Source organism: Pipra filicauda, unplaced genomic scaffold (assembly GCF_003945595.2).
Source record: "Pipra filicauda isolate LSUMZ 115617 unplaced genomic scaffold, ASM394559v2 scaffold216_size1298047_pilon, whole genome shotgun sequence".
NCBI lineage: Eukaryota > Metazoa > Chordata > Aves > Passeriformes > Pipridae > Pipra > Pipra filicauda.
This window is the reverse complement of record NW_024104328.1, coordinates 540,697-556,394: the sequence shown is the minus strand read 5'-3', so window position 1 is coordinate 556,394 and position 15,698 is coordinate 540,697. Positions and strand designations below refer to the sequence as shown.

General features: G+C 37.4%; 1 protein-coding gene across 5 annotated transcripts in view; it reads left to right on the top strand.

Moving 5' to 3' along the window:
* Positions 1-14,191, top strand: part of CDC42SE2 (CDC42 small effector 2) — an 83,172-nt gene extending 68,981 nt beyond the window's left edge. For all 5 annotated transcript variants that reach the window (XM_027714428.2, XM_027714423.2, XM_027714429.2 and 2 more), the window contains 3 exons: positions 7,124-7,225; positions 11,683-11,800; positions 12,230-14,191. In XM_027714428.2, the coding sequence (XP_027570229.1) occupies positions 7,124-7,225; positions 11,683-11,781 (201 nt within the window). In that variant the 3' untranslated portion in view covers positions 11,782-11,800; positions 12,230-14,191. The remainder of the gene's footprint in view (positions 1-7,123; positions 7,226-11,682; positions 11,801-12,229) is intronic.
* The last annotated feature ends 1,507 nt before the right edge of the window (positions 14,192-15,698 follow it).

Below are 15,698 nucleotides of genomic sequence, written 5' to 3'. Positions count from 1 at the left end.
TGAAATTAACACTAGAATAAAAAGCAGCAGAAATTCTCAAAAAAAAAGGTTACTCTTTGAGGTTTTTTTCTGAAAAGTCAAACACAGTAGGTGTGAGCCTCCATATAAACCTGACAGTTCCTATTTAATTTTAAAAAATCCCTATCATATCCATATTATCTCTGTCTTTCACACTCATATAGTGTGAAAACAAAATATGGTGAAAACAAATGTATCATGCAGATACAGTGGAAAACCAGGAGTATATTCCTTGTTTGCATATTCCCTGTCTACCCTAAGAATGGCAGTTGTGGTGGCTTTACTGGGATTTATTTTCTTTTAGGAGGGCTTGGGATTTGAATTGGTTTAGTATGGAAAGATGTAAAAGTGCTAGATCTCCTAGTGTAACAAAGGATTAGATGATGTTGTTAAATATTTTGTTATGTTCAAATTACTATACTGTTACTTAAAAGTCGAGCTTGTGGAGAAATACCAGAGAGTGAATTTCTTCTTATTGTATTTGATGCCATTGTAACGACTGAGATAGCAGTGACTGGGCAGGCTGAACAATTGACCCTTATGTTGTGGAGATAAGTTTAAAAGCTGCATAATTTTCTAGTGCTTACGAGTGCACAGTCACCTTTCTGCTTTTAAAAGAGGAAACTTTTTGAAGGCAGTAAATGTTAAGTGATCATCCTCTGACCACAGAAACTCATTCTGCAAAGCAGCTCTTTATAGCGTCCAGATTGAGCATTCAGTTCTCTGTTCCCAGTGGGGAGTTAGCAAGTAAATTTATTAAGTCTTGAATGAGGCTTCAGAGAGAAGTTAAATGTTCCTTAGTTATCTTTTGCCAACAGAGATAAGCCTGTTTTATGACAGTATTCTTTCAAGAAAAGGGGAAAACTATTTTTTGGCTTAGCTAGGTTACTGAGTCTGCAAGCTAACAGTAAGCATTGCTGATTCCTTGAAGGCCATCCTAGCAGGTGATGCTCCTGCCATAACCCACTCTAATGTGGAATATTAAGAGTATCTTGCTCTACACAGTCTCCACTCCTTTTAGATTTTTTTTTTCTTTTCAATAGTCTGAAATTAGAGAAAAGACTGATACAAGGCTGCAAAATTAATCTTGGGAAGCTGATGCTTTTACTCTGCATCAGTTGAGGTGCCAAAGCATGGCACATAATGTTGTTTTTTCTTCTGTATGTATCAAGCCAAAATAATATGTCATGAAAAATAATAGAAAGTGTCATGCAGAATAAGGAGAAATGATGACAAATTTGGGCCAAAGTTCCTCTTATACAGATAATTAGAATGAGAGACAAGACAAACTTGGTTAAAATAAGGAAGGTGCATCACTTGCTGTTTTATATCTGGATCACTTCATGTTGACTTGGATCTGGTTGGAAGCACTTTGAACAAAATTAGACTAAATAGAACATATCAGCATGCTATTTCCTTTCTAATATATTTTACTGTGCCCTTACGGTTTTTGGAACACAGATAAATATGACAGGACTGAAAAAAATGCCTTGAAATGCATTATATACTGATATAATTTATGTAATACATAAATATGTTCTGTAGAATGTATTTTTACTGCATACAAACCGGGACAAAGCTACATCTATAAAATGTCATTAGAAATTACACATAAAGTTTGGATAACTTCTACAAAGTTGGCAGCAGGAAAGTTATCCTTTCCTTGCGGTGTGTTGATGATATTAATAAGTAACAGTTAAAGTTCTGCTCCATAGAAGCACGGCTGTGTCTGTGTCAGTTTTAGAGAGGAGTGATTAAAACAGAGATTTGCTACTTGTGACTTAAATACCAAATTTTGTCATTCTAAATGTGAGGTGCAAAGATCCAGCCTGCCACTGCCACAGCTTGCTCACGTGGATGCTGAGGGCAGCAGGTATTCTGTTGCCTGGTTTCTTGCAGTTTACTGAGATCCTAAGATATAAAAACCCGGGACAACATACAGCTGGATAAAGAGCATTGCTGTGTGGGGGGAAAAAAAGAGTTGGCAGGTTTTCTTGTTTGCAAAGCGGAGATAAATTAAATGGGTAGGTGATAGGAGAAAAATGCCATATGCGTGAATTTTAATAAGGAAGTATTGTTTTCAGAAACTCTGTGTTCACAACGTGGTAATAACTTATCATCCCCTCTGAATTTCTTGAGTTTCCCCCATGGATCTCTTTATGCTTAGAGTGCATATTCTTCGTCTGCACTTGCAATACCACTTTCATGTGAGGGCTGACTGGGGCTGAGATGGAGCCTTCTGCAGGTAAAATGCACTCAGGCTTTTGTGTTGCAGGATCCTTTGCAGTGCCGTGTGTCACTTACACTCGGATTTGTAACACGTTTCTACCAGCTATTTTATAAAAAGTCTGGTGTACGTTTAGCAGAACGTGCTCTTCTGCCAGCTAAACAGATTTCTTTGCTTTTGACTCCCAATGCATGTGGGTTGGCACTTGACTTTGGAGTACCTTTGTATGATATTCTGTTTGGCTTGATTTGCAACTTCAAGTTTTAACATCTTCCAGAAAAGTAATTATCAGCCTCCTAGGATCTAAGTGACATCACTTAAAATAGTTTTTTGATGTGTTTGAGACTGTGATTTTACTCTGCATGTCTTGTCTTTTTCTTTTTTTTCTGAGAGGGCCTCTCATGAAGAGCAGAGAGAGATGCATAGCTGTGCAAAGGGGAAAAAATTCCAAAACTTGTGTTGTTCATATGTGTATATATACAGGCAGAGAACTTGTGTAGTTCAGAACTCTTGCCATCACTTGTGAAGTGGCTTGAGCTAGAGAAGCACAGCCCAACCACTGGGCAAAATTTGGAGATAGTGACAAAAGATCACTTCTTCCCTGAAAGCCAAAAGTAGAGGGGAATAAAAATTAAAAAATTAAATTTTACATACCTCTGGGCCCACCAGTGACAATCGTTGGTTTAAAGAAACAAATTACAGTTTTGAATTTTTTTGCCATAAGTAGTCCTTTGAACTACGAAAAACAGTGTTTCAGTAAAATGTTTGTGTCTTTGCTGAAGGGCAGGATCAATACATGATATAATTATATTTACTTTTTAGGCAAAGGCTTAAAATGGTTTATAGTTTCAAGACACTTATGGGGTTAAAATAAATTGTGTGATGCAACTGTTGGTGGCTGTCTGAATTCTGATCTGGCACTTTGAAGGAAGTAGTGGGTGCAAAGCATCGCTTGCAGGTTAAAAATAGAAATGATCAATTTTTACTTCATTTCTGTGGGAACCTAAATCTGATCCTGTTTCATTGCATTTAGTATATGTTCAAAGCACAGCTCCTCAGATTGCTTCCATTCCTTTCAGACGTTTAACACACAAATCTGCATCTCTTCTTCTGTTTAAAGATTTGTTCTGCTTTTCATGGTGTAAATATTACCTGGTATGTGCTTTGCAATCCAGGTTCTGCAGTTCTTTGTCAAGGGAACAAACTGAGTAAAGTCATTAAATGATAATAGTTCATATACCACTTCCAGGATCCTTTTACTGGTCTTTTCATCTTGTCTTTGTTGTGCTCCTTGCCCCCTTTGTAAAGGGGTAAATGCCTTGAGACAAGGCAAAGAGGAAAAAAAAATTCATATACTTCAATATAAATTTTAAACCTTTTTGCCCATTGATGCTAAATGGTTCAGTAACTTGATCCAAACTGACAAGAAAGATAACAGATAAGTTAGCTAACCATAATATGAACTTCCTTCTATTTCCCCCCTGCTAAGAAAAAAAATCCACAAGGAACACAGATACAGGACACATGGTCTCATTGCAGTCAGACTGACAGAGCTGAGGCATACATTTGTTCTGTCAGAAATGTATTGAAAACAAACCTATAGATGATACAAATGTTCAGGGGGGTGTGTGTATGTTAAAGTTCTTTGCACTAGCATCACAAGCATTAGGTTTTTTTATAGATTATCTTCATGGTGAGATCTCATTATTTACTCATTACTGAGTGAGTGGCTAATTATTTATGGTATGATACCAAGTGGAGTTTAGGACGTGGGTGAAGGTTAGCAGGATTAAATTTTGCTAGGCTCTGTCAGTATTTTATTTATTTTTTTTTTAACACAGAGTATTTTATAAGTCTTCCCCTCCTGAAAGTGGCCCCAGATTATCTCAGCTGGTCAGCCACAGCTGCTGGTGGCTCTGCAGAAGACAGTGGCCAGTTCCCAAGAACAGTATTTTTAACTCCCAGAACACAACCTAAATCAGTCCTCCACCACAACAAATCAATCACACAGGCAGATTCGTGACTTATGGAGAGACACAAACGATAAACAGAGGGCAATGAGCATAATTGTACATTTAATTTCTTCCTAAGTAGGAGATGAACTGCTTCTCAGCCTCTTTCAAATTAAATTTACCACAGAATCCATCTTGTGTGTTAATTCTTACTGTTAATAGAACAGTGGTATTGCATGTATTCCTACAGGTACAGGGACTCAGAAAATACAACTTCACAACAAAATCCTGGCAAAACTTATGTTTATGGTGTCCTCTGTAAAAGCTCTGTAGCCTTTCTGGGTACGTTCCCATACTGCTTTCCTCTGTGTTACATTCCTCACAAAGGGATGACTGTTTACAGTGTTTCCCATGTCCCTTTAAGCATCCTAATTGGTCAGTTTGGTTTTGGCTGAGACTGGGTCTCTAGAAATGGCACACCCTGGTAGGAGAGCAGAACACTTGGTGTTGGGGAACCATGACATGCAGTACATGTCTTTTGTCATCTGCTCCAGACTGGCTCACCTGGTTCACTGGGCTCAATGTCTGTTAGCAATGGGAGGGCATCAGTTAATCTTCTAGTTCGGCTTCATCCAAAAAAAAAGTCTAATTTGTACACCCCAAGATTAGTATGAAATTAAAATTGAATTGTGGCAAGTGCGGACTGGTAAAGTTGTTTCAAAAGCATTCTCGTGATCCAAGCTGAAACAGTAATGTAAATGCAAACTGGGTGCTCAAAAAGGATAAAAAAAAAACCAAAACAAACCAAAAACAAACCCCAAACTACTTTTTATTTGCTTTCAGAGTGAACTACTTTGTGGTTTTAATACAGCAGAGCACTTAAAAGCTGTTCCATTGCTTCATTGGGCTCGCATCAGTGGGCACATGCTGGGGTGTAACAGACTGATGGCCTCTGATAAGGAACTCACTTGAAATAAGAAACATGGTTTTATGACAGTGCAGTGTAACTAGTGGTTACTGGTTGACTAGCTGATGATTAGTGGAGAATCATTTACAGTGATTCAGAAGATCCAGCACTCTGAGCCTGTTACTGGTATGCCAGTGACCTTAACAACAAGGAGGAAAATAAGTCAAGTTGCCCGAAGAAAGAGTTTGATTGTTTGCAAAACGCAAAAACAAGAAAAAGAAATTGAAAATCCTTGGGTTTGTCTGCATTTTTGTCTGTATCAAGACCCTGCATTTCAAAACTTTACTGAAACGAAGAAATCATGGATGTATTGTTTAGATATATAAATTTCACTGTTAATTTTTTGAAAAGGAGAAGGATGTCTACCACAGACCTGAAACTATTTTAAGTGTTTCTGTTGCAGCTCTCTAGATCTTCTTTCTGTGTCAGTGGCACAGCATATGACAGTAGTAGATTGTGTAAATACAGCAGTGTGAGCTCCAAATAGTCTCATACCTGGTAGAGATGCTCCTGAACATGTCAGATGAGCAGTCATTGCAGTTAGCTATTTCTGTGGGAGAATTTTATGTGTTCCTCCTCATCCCAGCTATATATATGATGCAATAAGGTGCTGAAACCTACTGAAATCTGGTTTTGTAATAGAGAAAAGGTGCAGGACAGGACTAAATGTGTTTTGTACTTGCTGGCTAAACCCCATGATGTATTCTCATAGTTGTGGGCTCTGATTCATAAAGATTTAATCTGTAGCTATGTTTCAATAGCAGCTAGCCCACTCATGAGACATGTACCTTCGAGTCTTGTGTCTGTGTGGTCTTACAGTCTCATTGCAGATTAGAAATGGAGATCTGTAAAAATGAGGCCGAATGGACTTTAAGATGATGGGAAGATTTTACCTGAGCTCAAGTAGTTTCTTAGATGTTACACTCTGTTTTGTACAACACGCCTAAAACTTGAGATATTGATACTATGCTTCATGGATATTTTATTTTTTCCAAGCACAGGCATTTTTCAGGTGATGGGCACGTGGTGATTACACACTGCATGGATTGCTCTGTGTCAACCCTCTGGCTCTGGCCTAAGAAAGGAGGATAGGGTTTTCCTGTCTTGTTCCTTTAGATGCAATGCTTAGCTGGAGGCAGGTAACCAAAGCAGGTTTAATTAGAGGAAGCCTTTGCTGCCTCTAATTCTTTTATATGCTTGTTATTATATTAATAAAAAACAAAGCTGTGACTCGGAGAAATCAGAAGCAGAGGTTAAGCAATTCTTGCCTTCTGTCTCACAGTACAGGAGTCTGAAGAGTCCCTTGATCTGACATTTTGCCCTACTACCCCAGTGTACCCCTTCAGGTCACACTCTAGAATGCAGACTGAAAGTTGTCTTGTGTATAGGGGTTTCAGAGTTCAGTAAAGATATGCAACTAACCCTTATCAAAATCAAGGAACTATTCTGAACATCACTATGAAGTATATTACAAATAGTGGCATAAGTGCCCATGGCATGCAAATCAGAAATTCTGTAAGTTAGTGGTTTCATGGGCTATTCTAATGCTCTTTGTTCTTTGATTCTTGTTTTGAATGACTAAACCTCAAATTCGATCTGTCCTACCATGACTTAGATACAAATATAGGCAGAAGTTATTGCGTGAAACATCACAAATACTGGTTAATAAACTGCAGAATTTAGTAAGGTTATTTACAAATGTTTTGTTGGCCTAAATGTTAGGAGTGCTATCAGTGCTTGTCCAACATCTGCTTTACATCCTCCAAGTAAAAACAAAGGACAGTGTTACAGCAGTGTAATTGGTTAACGTCAGAATTTGGTCCCTGCTTTTTGACTCTATGGAAGTATGTTACAGTATATGCAATATCCTATAGAGGGTTAACTTCTGCATTTATGACACACACTGGTTTTGCCTTTGCAATGAATCTCAGTTGGATACTTTCCTTACCTTCCTTTCAGAAAAGGCGACGACGGATTGATCGGAGCATGATTGGGGAGCCAACAAACTTCGTTCACACAGCTCATGTAGGATCAGGAGATCTGTTCAGTGGGATGAATTCAGTAAGTGTGAGCAGATGAACATAATTTGATATTAAGCAGAACATAGGAGCAGTATATGTATATTGTTGCTGAAGCAATGAGTCTTTCCACTATAACGTGTGTGAAACAACCTGCTAGCGTTTTAATTCCAAGTCCCAAACAGTTGCACTCAAGAATATGGAATATAATTTTTTTAATTCCTGTATTTATTGACAGCGCATTTTAGATGCTGTATAAATTGTGCAGAATACTCTCTAAATTAAAAATTAATTCTGACGTCATGCGCGAACCAAAATAGAGGTACATTTGAAAATATGCTAGAGTATTTTATGGGAAACTTTGTGTCTTACAACTGACCACGTTTACTGCCTTAAATGCTTTAAGCTGTTTTAAATATAGTTCATGTAAAACTCTAGCTTACATTGGTTTGTAGTGCAAACACATTTTTTGTGTGTGTGTGTTCTTGTTGAGGTTTTTCTATATTCTGTAGCCTTCTTTGCAGTGTGAATTATTTCCAGAGGAAGCAATGTCACAGGTGAGGTTTTGTGCCTTCCTGTAGGTGATAGGAACAAGAAATATTTTCTTCCTCTCTGAAAGTGAAAATCAGAGGGTAAGATGATGATTATGGAAATAGAGTTATCTTGCACAGCTTCAAATTTCTGTTCAATGTCAATCTGTTTTTAAGGTCAAATATATATAGAAAAGGGTTGTATGTAGATAATGGTGACAAACACGTCTTGACTTTAATAATCCTTTTTAAAGGAAAACATGTTTGGAGATGAAAAATACTTGTTGACAAAAGAGAAGAAAAATCTCTGTCAGAAGTATCAGAATAGAGAGCAGAGCTGTAAAGAGAAGGGTGTTATTGCAGGCAAGTGAGGTCATTTGTAGTTTCAACTAGTTTAAATTGATCTTACTGAGACTGGACAAAAACTTTTGTAACTCAGCATGTAATGGGGAAGGGCAAAGCTAGAAAATTTGACATAACAAACAATACACTACATTTTCCCTGAAACAACATAGTGGACTGAAAGTGATTTGTCCTAAACATCTGTGAGCAAGTTAAATGCCAAACATCTTCAACTTGATAGAATTTAGGTACAGCTAATTACTTATTTGTTCCAATGTATTACATTAACATTTAAAGCATTTCAAATTGAAATAATAAAGTGATAATAAACTGAGCAGTTTTCTTTTTTTTTTCTTAAGCATGGCTTTTGCTTTTAAAATATTTATTGTCTTTCCTGGGGGAACCTTCCTCACTCTCACAGCTGAGCTGCCTCGTGAGGTTTGTGGCACTTGCCCGAAGCTTTGTTTTTTCACCTCGCACTTTCCCCCTGCTTGCCCTCACCTTTGCCTGACATTTCAGTTTATCTCCAGATAGTACGTAATTATTGTTGTCTCTCTGCATAGACTTTTTCATTTTGAATGCTCATAACTTGCTCTTTCTCTCACTTTTTTTTCATTTGGATAACGTGGTGCATCAGTGGACAGAGGGATTTTTCTGATCCCAGATAGAAAGTATCTGTATGAAAAAATTAGCATTTTTTTCCCCCTCTCTTGCTCCAGAAACTCAAATCTCTACTTTTTCACACTGCCTATTTTCTGCCTCTGCTGTGGTGTTCTCCATGTTCATTCTTTGCAGTGTAATTTCCAAGACTGCAACGTTAACCTCCACATATTTTTCTGCTGCATAGTTTTCACTTGTAGCGTGGAGATTATGCTCCTTCAGGAATCTCTCTTCTAAATACCCTAGGAAAATACCTGCAATTTAATTACAATTTCCCATATAAATTCGCTTCTTCATCCACTTTCTGTCTGCTCTGTGGCTTTTTTCATCGGCGTTATTCTTCATTACATATCCTTATGATTTTGCGTGAGTAGTTTTCTGACTACTGAGTTATTTGGCTGTTTTGTTTGCTGTCTCTGTAGAGTGCCTCATTCCTTTGTCAAAGGTACACTTAAACAGCAGCAGCCCGCTGTGCACTGGTTCTTTTTCATTCCAATCCCTTTCTTCCCTGTTTTAGTTTCATACTCCGTGGTGAAATCTCCTACTTTCTTCTTCTGCTTCATGTTCTTCAGTCTAGTCTTTGATTTAATGTATTTTTGTGTAGTTTTCAATTGTTTTCTTTCTCAAGGTCCATCTGTGCTATTTCCTATTTCTAAAAGGATGGGAAAGAAAAGGAAAGAAGGAAATTAATGAGACACATAAGCAGCACAACAGTTTGTATGATCTTTAATTGGTGCAATTCTCTTTCCCTTCCAAATCCTTATCCCATCTAAATTAAACATAAGAGAAAAGAACCTTGCTGTTATGTATCATCAAAGAAAGGCAATGACATCTTTGGGAAAGAATAAAAAATTAGTTTGATTTCAGCTCAAATTGCCTCAAAAGGAGGGTTCTTGAGGAAGAATACCACCCTATATACCTGCTTCTGTAGTTAGACATGCTTTTTGTTCAGAGTTTTTAACACTGTATGTCTCCTACAAAGATTTTCATATACAAAATAGCCACGGAACTGTTAATGCAGTCAAATTTAATTTCTTGCATTCTCTGCTTCAAGTGCAACAACCTCTGCATTTTAGACTGATAGTTCCTTACCCACTAACACAAGCATTTATGTGTGTGACTCAGGAACCAGGGAAATTATTCTAACCTTTGGAAGAAGTACTCATAAAAATTTACGCTTTAGCCTTGCAATTTGTGTTGATTTGCTGCTCTCAGAAATTTTAAAGTCCTGAAAGGTGATGTGGCCTGGAGGCTTTCCTAGTTCTTTTTCACTGGAGGCAGGGTTCATTGAGATGAAATTAACAAACGTCCTGAAGTCACTCTTTTGAATGCATTTACATGTAGATTAACCATTTTCTGAGGAAAAAAAAGAAACTGTTAAAGTCAAACTCCTTTGTTTCAATGGGCAACAGAAGATGCTTGGTGAAGAAGAAGAGCAGCTTGGTGAAATGTGAAAGTTATTAAACACGTCCCCATCCATGAGTATGATTGCAGTTCTCCGCACTTCCTTACGGAATTTGTGGTCTCTGATGTCAGATGCACTAGAGTATTGGCTCTGAGTATTGGCTTTTCCCTGAAGAAAATCGGGGTGGTAATATTGCTTTGCTGCAGATGTATCACTTATTTTAGCAAAAGGCCAAGGTAGAAGATGGGTTTGCATTGCACTGCTTAAATACGTAAAAACACAACCTTTTGCATAGCATTGCAGTATGCCATGCTGTTGAAGATGAAGATCAAAAAAACCAGGCTCTTTCATCACACAGGTTTGAAAAACTGTGTGGAAGAGAGTTCTGCAGATTCATTTTATGTGTGCTTGTGTTTTGCTGTGCTGTGGGAAAAAAAAAAAAAAAAGATGTACTTCTTTTGTCTTTGTAGACAGGGAAAATATTGTGCAAGCTACTTGGAAATATTCCTCCTGTGCTGTTTTAATACAGCTTTCCAGTGATGATTTTAGGTCTCTGCTAAGGAGCATACATGAAATAATTGCAAGTGGTGCCCTGCAGGCGTGGCCTTGCATGAATGCTGTTTTCTGCCCATTGTGTGGTTGTTATGTATGCTCTGGGGTGCAGAGAGAAAAAGGCCAAACCTTTAAGGTTCTGGTTATCTTCCTGCAGGCACTTGGACATGATTATTTTGTCTCATGCAACACAAGCAGGAAAGAACTATGGATTCCCTTTTTCTTTTTTTTTTTGTTGATAGAGGCAGTGCAAGTCATAGTTGGGATATGCATGTCCTGGGGTCATGAAGGGCATGTCTTTATGTATTTATTTGCACCCGGCAAAAATACTCTCAAATAAGCTATTTTCAGGGAAGTTCAGATTGACTATGATTTGAATAATAAATGCCCTTCCATTTAAAGGAACAGTAGCAATCAATGAAAGCATTGTGTGCTGTTACATAAATAGATAAATCAAAAACATTCCACAAACAAAAAGGTCCTTTTTGATTTAGAAAGTCCTGTTTTATCCCTATTTCAATAATCTGAAATTAGCTGTACAGTGCAGATGCTATCCAGATATTTGAAAGTTGTCTGTTATATTTTTAACATAATGGTGTTAACTTCTCTGGTTTATCATACTTGCCAAAGAACATTTTCCATATAACAAGATGAATTATAGTTTGCAAGGTGGAGTCAATGCCAGTAAGATATTTGAATTTTTTTATATTTATTTTTTTGATTCATCAAGTGGGTCAGTGAAAGCCTGAATCAGCCACTTTTCTTTGGGAGAGAGGAAAAACTTCTGCCTCAGCACCAGTTCTTCCATCTCTCCTGCTGAGCTATGTGCAGATGTTACAATTCCAGCGAGCCTTTGCTGCACATACCTTCATGCAAAAGTAATGTAGCTGTACTGTTAAAGGAGCACTTGAAAACTAAACCTACAAGAAGAAACAAAATTGGAAGCAAGAAGATGCCACAGCTCACTGTCTTTCTTCTTTCCTCTGCTCCCCTTTTCCATTCTGTCTCCAGGTCAGCTCAATTCAGAACCAAATGCAATCCAAGGGAGGCTATGGAGGTGGCATGTCTGCAAATGTTCAGATGCAGCTTGTAGATACGAAGGCAGGATAACCTTGGGGATACTTTTCCAGTAAGTATTGCACTCTGTTTTTTAGGCACTGTTAGAGTAGTAGGAAAAACAATCATGCGACTCCATAATTAGCTGCCTATAAAAAGCTGTGTCTTTATGATGACCAATTTTAAAATCTATTTCTGAGTAAAAAATTTGATAGTGTGTAAATGTGCTAATTTCTTTACACAATGAACAAGAGATTGTTCTGACTATATCAGTCTGTCCTTAAGCCTGTTTTAACCAAAAATGATATTGTAGACTAATCTTTGCAAGTGAAGTTAGTTGTAAAACAAATCATCTCAGAGGTATGCTAGTATATGATTAGGGATTTTGCAATGGTTCCATAAAATGTATGGTGTTAAATCAATGAATAGCAGCGTTACAGTTGGAAAATTGTTACTCAGAATGCTCAAAACTCGGTTTAATAACGTGTTTTCTGTCTTTCAGGTTTATGTGAATTCCTGTGTCTTCTTTCCTGTGTCCTCTCTTTTGCCTTGGTGACTGCTTTCTGTGCTCATGACAAGAGAAGTGATGGCTCATTGTTCACCCTTTGTGATTAGTCCAGTGAAAAGTTGCTGTTTTGCTCTGATGATGCCATTTATCAGATTGGTCCAACTGTGCCTTTCAGTGGCATGCACGCATTGGCCTCTACCAGTATCATGGATGTAGAGCTGTTTAGGATTGGTTTTCACTTTTTTGTTTGTTTTAAGGCAAATTAAAGCACCAACCTTAGCTTTCCTCATTCCTCACAGATACTAATGCACAACACCGTGTTGCTTTATAGTGTTTTAATCTTTTTCCCTCCACTCGAGTAATTTAGAAATGAATGAGTTTCTATTAATGTCTTCAATCACCTGATGTTGACACCCATTTTTGAAAGGTCTGGGACCTTGCAAGCACAAGTAATTATTTCGTACAAAATCAACAGAGTAGATGACCGCATGCTTTGTGAGGTTGCTTTGTATGGTGGCCTGCTTGGTGCTAAAAGAGAAAAAAAAAAATTGCTTACTGCAGATGTGAAAAATTTTGCTGTGGCACCAAGTCATGCCTGTTTCTGAAAAAGGACTTGTAACTTAGCTGCTTCAGAGTTATGTCTTTATTTTAGTTTTCACACAACTGGCCTTGAAATAATAAAGAGAGAACTTGCATTCATGAGGCATTTGTTGTAAATGTTCGGTATATTTATTTTGAAAGAGCTGACCTTGAGACTGTAAACCAGTGTAGTACCGTATCTAAGTGTTGTGGGATTGCTTTAGTCTATTTAAAAAGAAGAGCAACATGTTTGGCTGCTTCTTTTTCTTTCTACAGTTCTTCTTAATTTTAAGCTGTACGGTCATTTCCAGTAGCAGCATGTCAGACTGCCTGCAATATTAGCTGAAAAGTTTAGTAGACCTTTCTAAGTAGTTGGCAGTTTCTGTGTACTGAATATTTAGGGGCCATGGAAGTTGCTAAGAGCAACATACTGATCTGGCAGAACAGGTGCCAATGAAAACAACACACAGGGTGACTTTTTATTAAGTCAGTAAATTGCCTTTTGCTCAGGTTCCGAAGCATGTTTCTTTTGTATGTTGTGAAACTGCATTTTAATACTGCACTGTTTTCGGATTGTCTCTGTAAATGGTCCCTTTTTTTGCTCCTTGTTGGTGGTTTGAGAGGCGTCGAAGATTTGAGTCCTGCTTACATGAAATTTTAATGTGAAAAGAAACCCAAAAACATCCCATCCAATAAGGCATTACTGAGCTCAATCAGATCCATTTTTATATGCAAACATGCATGTAGATTGTTGTCATAAATGATTTTTTTATTCTATTTCCATCATTTCCCTGATTTCACATCGCAACAGCTGTCTGGTTGATTTAAACATTTCTGAACCTACCTAATCTCCTCTCTCTGTTCATAAACAACACGTAAAATACGTTGGCCATGGAGGTAGTTTGCCTTCCCTAAGTTGTATTTCAGTGGTAGATGTCACTTATCTGGTTGAATAGTTCAAATTAGGTTGGATAGTGTTCACTGATAAAGGTACTGATTCCTGATGACAGAAGATCGAGATGTTCAGTTGTCTGGCTGCATAAACACATGGCAGTGCAGTGATATATTTTTTTTTTTTAGGGGTTAATATTTCCAATGCCACTTTATCAATGACTCTTAATTATACTACAAAATTATTTCAAAATTATTTGATCTTTGTTACTGGTAATAGCAGCTTAAATTTGCTTGCCAAACCTATCTTGCACTTGCCAAAATGTTTTCAGCTCAAAAGCCAGGAAAAAGAATTGACATATTTTTATAACAGACATACTTTTTTTGTACATTGTGTTCATTCTTGAATAAAGTCAGTTCAGTGTTGGCTTGTAGATATTAAAAGGAAAGTATTGACTTTGATTCAATAAATGTTTTCTTTCAGTTGGTGGACTACCTTTTTTCTTTTACATAAAGTACATTTCCTTTAGAAAAACACTTGCATCTTACAGATAAATTAATGTTAAAAATTCTCTGAAGAGTAGGGTATTGTTGTCAATAATTTCCAGGCTTGAGTCTTTTTCATGTCACTTGACCATTTTGCTGCCAAGTGGATTAAGCCATAATTTTATCAGCAGTATTGTTGGATTGATTTAGCATGTATCCCGAGGAAGGAAAAGTTTCTTTAAAAATACATTGGAAATCTTTCCTTTTGACTGGAACTCATGTGTGTGTCACTTTCCTGATTGTGATGCAGATTACTGTGGTGATCAGTAGAAGACTTCATTGTCACCATAATATGCTCATCTGCATTAAAAATACCTACAAGGCACAATATTGTCTACTCTGTATTTGGCTCAATTAATTTTTATATTTGACACTCTCAAAGTCAATTCCTTAAGCGATAACTTACTGCATGAAATTTCATGCTAAATTGTTTTAAAAACTGATAATGAATTCTTCAGCTCATGCCAAGTTCATTAAATTGCCAGTTGAAATAAAAAGCCTAAATGGGAAGCAGGTTCCTAAAGGGAAATAGAGATAAACCCATGAGATATCAATCATCTAGAGAGTTCTTTTCTTTAGCTGTTGAGGTTATAGAAACTTAGGACTGTCTACAAAGATGTGTCTGAACTGGGTACTAACCTACAGTAAATGTTGGGAGTTTATGGCCAAATTGGTTAGTTCTGACCTGAATCAGTTTCTTAATGCTTGTCCAGAGTAAGCATGGGAGCGAGTGTCATAGGATCAGAAATAATCTGTTATGGGGAATGTTGGTAGCTTAGCCTAGCTGTGGAAAAGCATCAAGCTTTTTGAATTAAAAAAAAAAAAAAAAAAAAGCACACCACCAAAAAAAACAATCCACAGAACATTCCACCTAGTGACAAAGTTTAGCTCCCCCTGTGGCTGTGCATATGTCCACTGGAAGGAGTTCTTCTGCGTTTTGGAATCTCTCTTTCCAATGTATTTGGCTCACTAGCTTTGTCCAGGTTATTCTGTTTGGCTGGGGGGCACAGAGCATGCTGAACATGTTGCCAGAAAGTCAACCACATCATCACCAAGAGTCAGCCAACCTCAGGCAGCATGATTCATTTCTGCCATCAGTGGTAATTCTGTCTATCACCACTACACAAGACATAATTTTCTGCCTTCACACAAGCCAGTAGAAATGATGAGATCAGACTTCAAGTAGGTTTCTCATTAAGCCCAGAAAATTCAAGAGTGCTGGTTTAGTTGGCAATAGTTTGCTGAATACCAAGCTTGCTTTCTTAAATATGCTGCAGATTGGTATAAACACATTCATGAATGACTGAGCTGTCATGCAAAAGGTGGATTCATTTGTAGGTATTTAGGCATTTATGTGAGGTTTTTATGGCATGCATTGTCTGTAGACAAGTTTATGTTTGGGCTTTTTTTCAAGAAATTTGATTATCTATTTTCAGATATAAAATAG